The sequence below is a fragment of the Nothoprocta perdicaria genome, unplaced genomic scaffold (genome assembly GCF_003342845.1).
Source record: "Nothoprocta perdicaria isolate Ctin4 unplaced genomic scaffold, notPer1 scaffold_62, whole genome shotgun sequence".
NCBI classification, from domain to species: Eukaryota; Metazoa; Chordata; class Aves; order Tinamiformes; family Tinamidae; genus Nothoprocta; species Nothoprocta perdicaria.
In genome coordinates, this window is record NW_020455888.1 from 3,670,652 (window position 1) to 3,681,196 (window position 10,545).

At 41.2% G+C, this 10,545-nt stretch overlaps 1 protein-coding gene across 1 annotated transcript in view; it reads left to right on the forward strand.

The window, feature by feature from the left end:
- The window catches only part of KL (klotho), a 47,429-nt gene extending 42,019 nt beyond the window's left edge, over positions 1 to 5,410 (forward strand). Inside the window, exons 4-5 of the mRNA XM_026049841.1 lie at positions 662 to 1,778; positions 5,076 to 5,410. Of these exons, the coding sequence (XP_025905626.1) occupies positions 662 to 1,778; positions 5,076 to 5,410 (1,452 nt within the window). The remainder of the gene's footprint in view (positions 1 to 661; positions 1,779 to 5,075) is intronic.
- Positions 5,411 to 10,545: the final 5,135 nt, after the last annotated feature.

The window sequence follows — 10,545 nt, forward strand, 5'->3', positions numbered from 1 at the left end:
TCAACAGCCTGCTGAAAGAATTTGAAAATGAGTTCAGTATGAGTTAAATAAATAAGAACTTCAGCAAGAAGCAAGAATGAGTTCGTGCTAAAAATCAAGTGCAAAACATTACTCATCTTTAATCATAGTTAGGAAGACGAAAACTGAACACATAAATGATGATGCATTTATTATTTCTCTTACTGCCTTCAAGGAGTGAATGGAAAAGAGCCACTGGGCAATTTCCAACAGGCAATCTCTCTGTAGGCCTTTCAGTATAACTTCTTAAACTTGAAAGAAGAACTTTTTTTTTAATTACTGTAGTCTTTGCTGAAGGTTGCTTCTTTGGATATTGCAAATTTAGTGCCTAGTCCCTCATTTCCATTACAGAATGGAGCAATCTGGACAAAATATAAACACAGTGACTGCTAGCATAAGCTTGTGTGGAAAATAGGATGAATATTATATGAATATATATTTGGTACTTTTCTGATATCACATGCTAACTGAAGRCTAATTTGTTCTTATGAGTCAGATATGTTATGGAATCAGAGATGTGACGGAGGTGCTAAGCGCAATGTTCTCACTTGTGATCCTTCAGGAAGTTGTGCCTGATGATTATGATGTTCCTACACATCTAGAACTAACAGCTTGTATCTGATGTGTTTCTTGTTGCTTCTAGGTAGACACGACGCCCTCCCAGTTTCTTGACCCTAATGTTTATGTGTGGGAYGTTCACCAGACGAAGCGGCTTATTAAAGTGGATGGAGTTTTTACCTCCAAACGCAAGCGTCACTGTGTTGACTTTGCTGCTATCAGGCTTCAGATCTCGCTTCTGCAGGAAATGCATGTCACACACTTCCATTTTTCACTAAAGTGGTCTTCAATTCTTCCTTTAGGTAACCTTTCTGTCATCAACCACACGCTTGTGCATTATTATCAGTGTTTTGCTAGTGAACTTCTCAGAGTTAACATAACTCCTGTTGTTGCCTTATGGCAACCGATGGCTGAGAATCAAGAGCTTCCAGCTTCACTTGCCAAATACGGAGCTTGGGAAAACCCAGAAACTGTTCAGGCCTTTGCCGACTATGCCAAACTGTGCTTTGCAAATCTTGGGGATCATGTGAAGATTTGGATCACAATAAATGAACCTTCTGTGAAGAACTTGACGTACACTGCAGGGCACCATCTGTTGAAAGCCCATGCAAAAGCATGGCATCTTTATGACAAAGAATTCAGGAGATCTCAGAAAGGGAAAATATCTATAGCTCTGCAAGCCGACTGGGTGGAACCAGCTTGTCCCTTTTCCAGAAAAGACCAAGAAGTTGCCGATAGAATTTTAGAATTTGACATTGGCTGGCTTGCAGAGCCCGTGTTTGGGAATGGTGACTACCCACATATCATGAGAGAATGGCTTCACCAAAGAAACAGTGTTGATCTATATAATTTCCACTTGCCTTATTTCTCAGAAGACGAAAAGAAGTTAATCCAAGGCTCATTTGATTTTTTTGCCTTAAGTCACTACACTACTACTCTTGTGGGCTGGGAGAAAGAAGATGCTCTAAAATACGATCACTTTCTAGAAGTTCAAATGATCAATGATATCACATGGCTACACTCTCCTGGGCGAGCTGCAGTGGTGCCCTGGGGGCTGCGTAAAATGCTCAAGTGGGTTAAATCCAAGTATGGCGATGTCCCAATGTACATTATGGCTAATGGAATTGATGATGGTCAGAATATGGTGCACGATAARCTCAGAGTATATTACATAGAGAATTATCTCAATGAAGCTTTAAAAGGTAAGGAATTGTAAATGGTTTAGTGTAGACTGTGTGATAGAAGTATGCTTTTCTTAAAGAAAAATGTTGTTAGCATAACATATATTTTTTTTGTTTGGCTTATGATCAATTGATGTTATTAAGCATCAAAAAGACAGATTTTGCACATACTCTGCATAAAGCATCAGAAGAACTTTCTATGTTGATTCAAGAGATTTAAATAGATGTTGTGTGAATAACTCCACATGTATTTAGTCAGATTTTCTTCTGGCTGCACTTCTCCTGTTGTTTAGCTGTGTTGCTTCCCACTCTGCTGATATGCCCCAGGGTTCAGTGTGAGTTCTGTTTCTCAGCTCTCTGTATCTTATTCAACAGTGTTCGTAATTATTCGGCTATCTACCTCATTATGCTATTTCCTGAACTCTTTCCTGCTATTCAGAGCTCAAACCAGTCTTTCTGTCTTAAAGATTCATAAATTATAAGGTAAAAAAAATGAGTATTTTGACTTTTTTTTAGAAAATCACAACTCCTAAAAAGAGAAACTTTTATCAATGAAGAATCTCTCTGTAAGCTGTTGTAGTGACTGAGCAACTACTCTATCTATGTATATATATGTATATATAAAAATCTTATTTCTAGCATTACTTTTTTAGCTTCAGCTTTAAGCCATTGTTTTGAGTTTCCATTTTTATTGCCTACGTAGATATTCACAGGCTGAAAACAAGCCACCTCTCAGTCTGCTCTTTGATAAATAATGCAGAGAAAGGTCTGTGTGCCCCTTGCTGTAAACCTGATTTTGAAACTTTTGATTACTGAGCAGTTTGCCATCATTCTTCATGAAAGATATAAATCCCACACCTGGCCCCGCTGTTCCTATAATAATCATACTTATGCCCAAGGCAGATAAAAATCTCGTAGCCTTTTACTCCTGTTTCATACATTGAAGCAGTCTATTAGCCCTTTTGCTCATGGCAGAGGATTGGTTACACACTGTGGTTATCATCTGCTGCAATTCAAAGTGCTTGTGCAGATCCCTGCCCACCCTGTAGAGCTCCTCTGAGCTGATGCAGTCTTCTTGTCCCTTGACTTCCAAGTATTTGGTACAAGTAAATACAAGTAGTTTGCATGTGCCAAGCATGCTATACTAGCTGTGCTGTGTTATTTGCAGACTTGGCGAGAAAAGAAAAAAAAAAGGTCCTCTTTTTGTTTCAGGTCAATGAAATATTTAAAATCATGAAGATTCTTGGTGCTAGGAGACAAGACCACAGTAGCAAAACATGGTGATGCTTCCTCATCTGCAGTTACATTTGCAGATGTCTCAATTTTAGCTGAGACCAGTTTAAAGCTGTTTGTTATGGGCCTGCCTTGGCCTCATAAGATACATTCTATTTCTGTGCTCCAGATACCTTATTCTATGCAGTAAACCAGCGTGTGAAGTTCTGAGTATATTATATCAAACATCATTATATTTATTGATCTATTGTTCTCAGAAAAAATAATGTTGAGTTAGTTTGRCAAGATTTGTTTTCCATAAAGTTGAACAGATTGGTATTAAACATGAATATCTACTGTAATTTCCAAGATCTGTACAAAGATTTSTAAATCTGAGCTTTACTCCAAATCCCAAATAATCAAACGTCCTCTTTTTTAAAGAACACTCATTTCGCATAGATCTGGTGTCTAGTATCACTTCTCTTTTCTGTCCATCCTGGAATTGGTTACGTATTTTTCAATATAAGTACTGCAGACAAAGCAGATTTTACTCTGTACACTGTGGGTGTGGGTGAATACATGCCTGCTAACCAGCCCCAACACTTGCCTGAAAGGTCACTCCTGCATTTGACATCACCCTCCTCCACAGGGTTTGCTCAGGCAGTAATACCAGCTTTTTCACTCTTGCTTTTCTTCTCTCTTTCTGGTATTGTGCTTTTTTTCCTGTGCACACACATGGGAAAAGCTCTTAGTCTTGGCGTCATGACAGATGGAGATTTCTCCAAAACTTGATCTTTTTTTTTTCTTCCCCTGTGTGCTAACCCCCATTAATTTAAAAAATTCTGTCCTTATCTCATTGCCACACTGGAGGAAATGTGAGGAGGTATTGGTACACGTGTGGTCTTGCCTTAGGTTTCATGTRCCTTTTTCCTCCAGCTGTTTCCTGGGACTGTACATGGAAGCATTTGGGTGTATAATATTGCTCACCTGCCTTGTTCCAGGAGAGCCATTTATGCACATAAATGATTCCAGATTACAGCATAGGGTCCTTTGGGATAAGGCTGTATTTCTAAGTGTTTTGTACAGTGTTAAAATACATCTTTGGCAGTGAAAAACCAAGAACAGCAGTAACCATTTATGCAACGCCATAACATCCATATGCAGTTTTGCAAAGACAAAGTAATTATGCCTTGTAGCAGCTCTGTAAAAGGGCAGGTAAATATTAACTCATTTCACACATAGAAAGGTCAGAGGTGCTAAGGGCCTTTCATATGTCTGCAGAAAGAATTATTTTCACAGGGAGTAGGAAAATTTGGGAGTTCTTCACGTAACTGAAAGGTATATGATAGAAGATGTTGCTTTAATTTGAGCAAAGTAATTAAAGCAGTGATTTTGAGGTATAAACTATTGCAGCTTGCCTTTATTACTGCAAACTGTCTGGTTTTGTCAAGGATGACTGAYGGCTCAAGGTTAATGCTGCTGCTGATAGGTAAGTTAGCAGTATGGAATATGAACGTGTTCCCAATAAAGAGCAACGCACATCATCTTGGATCAGAAGCAGGCCAATAACCAGAGAAGCCTGTGATGTGCATGACCTTTCCACTTGCACTGATGGCATTCCAGGGTATGAGCTCAGCGCTGGCACGTGTGTTTGCCTGATGTCAGTGCACATTTGCTAGTCAGAAGTGYGGCCTCTTGGCCGCCTTCCTCAGCCTTCCCACTCCAGAGAATCTCCGCAAGGGAGAAAGAGTAATCAGAGAAACACAAAGAAAGCTCAGAGCATGCAGAAAACCCAAACTTACTCTCTTTTGTAAATTAGAAGAGCCATCACACAATAGGCTCGATGCTGRTCATGAAGCAATCATACATTCATTACTTTGTATACAAAAGAAAAAAATATATGGTGTAGGATCATAAAACTTGGAAAATGTTTGCAAACTCTTTATGACAAACACTTTATGAATATCCACATATATTATCTTTGGGCAGAGAAGTGTAGATCTGCGTTTGACATCTCTCTTGCCCTTGCCTATATATTGTATTACACTGCTCTTGAATGCCAAAATGCCTTTTACTCCTTTTTCAATACTTTGTTTTGTTTTTCAGCTTACACCCTGGATAACGTTAACCTACAAGGATATTTTTTCTATTCTTTTAATGACAAGACTGCTCCTAATTATGGTCTCTACAGTTACGTTGCAAATCAGTATGAACCAAAGCCCTCTATGAAACGTTACAGAGAAATAATTGATAATAATGGCTTTCCTAGACCTGAAACTGAGGTTATATGCCCTGAAGAGACTCTCTCATGTCCCAAATGTCACTTTTTCCGAACAAGAAAATCATTATTAGCCTATGTTGCTTTCATATTTGTTGCTTTTATTGTTACTATATTCCTCATTACTTACTATTCCAGGAGGGAAGGGAGACGATACAAATAGAGTTCTCCTTCTCTATATGTTACTTACTGCCCTTTGGTTTGCATCCCCTTGGAAAATCTGCAATAATAGCACACAACGTTGTGATTGCTTCAGCACTAGGAAGCCATTTATGTTGCCTGATACTGCAGGACCTGGACATCGAAATGAAGATTGCTAGCATGTGGCCTACAGAAATCTTTCTGTGGTTTAGTACGTTTGTTTTGTGACAAGYCCTTAAACCCTGTGGATGGAGTTATCTCACAGCTTTCCTGGGGATCTTCTGTTGAGCAGATGCTTTTCCCTCACTGACTGTGATAGCTGCATTTCTTGAAGACCTGGAATGACAGAAGAGCCTGGCTGTCAAATTCTCAAAGACTGGAGAGAAACAAAAATAATTTATTTTTCCAAATTAAGGGCACAGCCCCAAAGTTAGGTGATCAGCACCAACACCTGGTGGGYAGGGAATGTGACTGCATGGAGACTAAGCAGAAGTACCCAGCACGCTGAATGGGGAAGGGATGGCCCCACTGCTGAGCAGGTTTGGGATGAAGAACGGGACACTCCGGTCTCTGCACTGAGGTTAACCACAAATCAGGCTGCTGAATTGCCTGGCACCAGCCTCACATTGCTCATTGCACACGCGGCTCATTCTCCATGACTCTTTTCCACGTTCTGCTGGAGGCTCTGCTCTAAGAAACTGGGACTGACAGGGACAATGCTCAATTCCCAAAGTGTTAATGAAAGTCTGTGAGCCTCTCATTTTTCCTTGCCAAAATAATAAAATATTAGCAGCACTGCTGGTGTTAGAAATGGATAATAGAATAAAATCCAACGTTATTTTGCCTGTCTTGTGAATTGCTGCATTAGGAGAGTCTCCTGTATTAAGCACTGTGGTCATCTCTCCCTGCTGCCTGTTTTCAGGCATTGCCTTCAAACTGTGTTGCCTTCAGCTGTGATTGTGTTTTTATTGCCATGTGAATAACGTCAGTCACTGGAAGGAAGTTTTTAAAGCAAATGTGCTCTATGTCAATTAAGAATTATTTATTTACCAAAGCAGATTTTGCTGTATTAAATGTGATGCTTATCTACTAGATGACTAGTAGATGACTAAATGACCTCATACGGTTCTTTCTAACCTGAGTGGTTCTATAGTTCAGTGATTTTATGCTGTAAATTAAAATTTACATATCAAATATGTTTTCATTTATATATTAGATTATATTTATTGTTAAGTAAACTATAAAAATAGAAAAGAATTAATATCTTATCACRGTGATTAATATATTTACCCTTTAGTTCCATGTTTAAAGTTGTCTCTCTTTGCACTAATGTGTATTTTATTATCCACGTTAAAGTAAAAAATTCAGGGTGATTAAGTATTAAAAAAAATATAAAATTTATATATAGCTTGACAGGATTTTCAGAAGAAGAGCAAACTTTAAACTGCTCTAAATTTATATGTTACTGCCTGGTGCAGTGTGGCTTACAAAAAAATAGCTCTCCCTAAATAGATGCTGTGCCAGATGGCTTTCTCCRTGTCACAACAGTGAATCACCTTGCAGTACATTCCCTTCATTGTGTCAGATGCCATCMCAATACATAACAAAAAAATATATTCATTTAATATAAACTTTGGCCGGGTCACGTGTAACTTTTTCCATTATGCTGTTTTGCCARCGGTTGAATGGTAAGTCTGGGCTTGATCCTTTTGGAGAGGTGGGTGAAACTGAGTCTCTCCTCGGTTTCACTGAGTTCAGTGGGTCTGGATTGAACCTTCCCAGCATGGCAGGTCCAGGACAGCACTGGGGCTGCCCTSATGGTCCCCAAAAGTGTGACTGCATCGTGCTGGCACTTTAATAACAGTTAATCATCCAGAAAGTTTCTATCTTATGCTGTTTATCTTATGCTATTTAATAGGCCGGTCACAGAGCCATGTGGGAATTGGGCAGTCATAGCAAATTCTGCAGGCTCTCCCGATGTAGGAGCTGGGTGATATGTAACCACCGACAGGCAGATGGCACCAGCTGGATATCTAATTTGTAGATAAATTGGGATTTGTTACTCTGAGGCTGTATTATCACATACCGTAATGGTGTTGTGGCCCGTAGAAATAACACAGCTGCTGGTTTTCTTCCCTTCGGAGGCGCTTTTAAATGTCACTGCAGAGCAGCAACCGCCTGGATTTGGGCACAATAATTTGCCCAAGCAATCTGCTGACAATATTGCATGCACAAAGCAACGCATAACTCGCAGGGAATTAATTCTACAGTGATGGRCCAGGCAAAACACCGGCCGCTCTGATGGATATAAAGGCATGGTTTTACCTCAGGAACCTACGTCATTGCATGTAATCAGGGTCCAGCTTCTGGGCAATTTTCTTAGGAAAATAAAATCACCCTGCTCCTATCAACCCAAGCACCTCCTGTGTCACCTCCGTGTGCGCAATGAGCTGCCCCTTCCAGGCATCTCGAGCAGCAGTGCCGGCAGCAGCAGGATTTTAGACAGCAACCCAAATGCAAAGTGCAGAAACAGCTCAAGAGAGAGAGTGATTTTACTTTCTGAGGAGTTGCAGGATTGTGCATGTGTAACAGTGGCTGTCGATGAGTAGATGCATTTCTTGGTTTTAATTGCGCTTCTAGAATATATCGCTGCTGCCAGTTTGCTCAGTGCTCCAAATTTAACATGTTGCAAAATCCAAAATTGTATTTTTATTCAAAATGTTTTTGTTTCGTGTGTGCAGAGCTTCTGTTTTATTTCTAGGAAAAAAAAAAAAAAACATGAACAACAAATGGCAGGAGAATGTGTTGGCTAAATGAATGAAAGAATTGTGTGTGTTTTTTATACAATCTGAGCAATGAAATAAAGATGCAGCATGATCTTCCTTTTTAATCTCTCGAGTTTTCTGTTTGCAGCAAGAGGTACGTGGTACCTTTGGAGAGACACTTGTGGTAGTGCTGCAAGGAGCTTGGGTTGCTGCTTATTCTTCCAGTGCCACATAAATAACCATAACTTTTGTTGGGGTTTGGTAGAGACTCATGCCCAAATGGAATGTTTTTTTTTCCCCAGCGGAACTATGTCACTGGGGCTTTAGAAGTGTTTGGTTTTTTTTGCTTCTTTGTTTTTTGATGCTTGATTGAGTGAACATTTTTTTTTTTTCAAAAATAAAACCTCGTGGAAGTAACCATAGCAGTATAAAATTTYTAGTGCATTAGCTTATTCCATTAGTATTGCAGCAATGAATTTTACAGCTCTTCTCTTACAGTAAAGTTAATCACAGCCTGCTAGGATTTTGTCAGCATAGTTGTGATACTAAGCAGCCACTTTATGGCATTTTTGTTAAACAACTAAGGAAAGTAAATGTTGGGGTTAAAGGAAGTGAGAGCAGAAAGGGAAAAAAAAAAAAAGAAATGAGTCAGTCAGGGGCCACACAAGTGTGAAAACTTTTGAGCTCCCAGCCCGTGATTCACTTTTTCTTGTGCTTTTCTATTTTGCTTTTGAGTCACGCAGGAACCCTCTGTTGCTGYTGCCTGCAACGCCCTATTGAGGAGAGAGCGGCAGAGGCAGGAGCTGTTCTGGCTTCGGCTCAGGGAGTTCRGCTTGTTCCTGCTGCAGTTGGATGGAGCTGAGCAGAGAGGGCAAGGAAAAGAAAGGGAAAAGCTGTTCCTGCCTTTGATGCTGCTGCTGACTTGCCAAACCACCCTTACCAGCCATTGCAAGGCTCGTTTGGTGCTGGCTGGTTAAACCTCTCCCTTGTCTCCCTTTTAAAAGATTAGAAAGAAATAATAAGGTGAGATGAAAGTGGCAGAGTCAGATGTATCAGAGACTTTTATTTTGTTTCCTGGGTTGGACAAGAGCAGCATGCTCTGTGTCAGAAAGCTCTAAGAAAGTTAAATTCGTTAAGAAAGCAGAAAGTTGAAATAATAGCAGTCTGCGGCCAAGACACTTGTGGGTGGTGATGTTTTGCTGGCTATTATGTTGTGACACTTTGTGTATTTGTGAAGAAGGAGGCAAAAGAGGCCACAGAAGTAGAGAGAAGCCGGAGGAAAGTTAATGAATCCAAGAAGCCAGAGGTGCAGGAAAACGCGTGCGCTCCTTGCCCRGAGAGCACAGTCCCATAGCAGGCGGGGTGCCCCAGGATGGGACACTCAGTAGCCTTTGTCAAAAGAACAACAATTATTTTTAAAAAAGGATATAATCTGAAAAGTGCCCGCATTCTTCCTATTTGCCCCTGTATCAATAAACCTGCTACACGAGGAATTTTGCTGCAGGTGAAGAGGCTTGTTTTTGTCCCCRGAGTTGCTCAGATCACTGAGGGAGGAAGGGGCAGTAACCAGTCCCTGCTCTCCAGGTCTCCCCAGTGCCGGAGATACTGGATAATGATGCCCTGGGTGCAGGATCTGGGCACAGAAGTGACCAGTGTCACCATTACACAGAGCAAAACTGCAGGAGGGACAGCAAAGGTGCTTTCCAAATGCTGCAAGTTCCTATCAGGTCCTGTTAGTTTCTGCCAAAGCTCTTTTCTATTAAAGGGAGTTTCTTCCTCACTGAAAGAAGAGATTGAATAACACAAAAAGCTTTGGATTATGTATTTATTTCTCTATTTATTTTTGAGGAAGGAGGATGAATTTTTAGCATTCCCCTGCTGTCACTGTGATTTTATGGCAGTGATGTGTGCAGGGGAAAGGGCACATGGCAGTGCCTCCCCAGCCCTCTGGATGGGCTGTGTGGAGCCTGAGCTGCCTCCGATGGAAAGAGCTGCCGGGAGCAAGAGCAGCTCTGGAAAACAGCAGTGAGGGAGCAGCAGGCTCGTCCTGAGGAGAAACAGAGATGAAAACAGCCCCAGCAGGATGGCAGCTGCAGGGGGGCAAAGCAGAAACAGCCGCTGCTTGCCCGAMCTCCTCTGCACCCGAGGTGCTGCAGCGCGCTTGATGCAGAGCCCAGACTCGCAGGGCTGTGGCAGCAAAACCCCATGGCCCAGGACACTCRCTTTCCTCCCAGGGGTGACAAGGTGTTTCAGCCTGGCCCCTGGGAGGACCTGCAAGTTTGGGAGGCTTGTGGCCTGAGGGAAAGAGGAGGGAGCATAAGCAGCACTGCAGCCCCTGGGACATCCCAGCTCTTTCCCTGCTTCATAAGGGAAAGAGAGAAAGAGAGAAAGA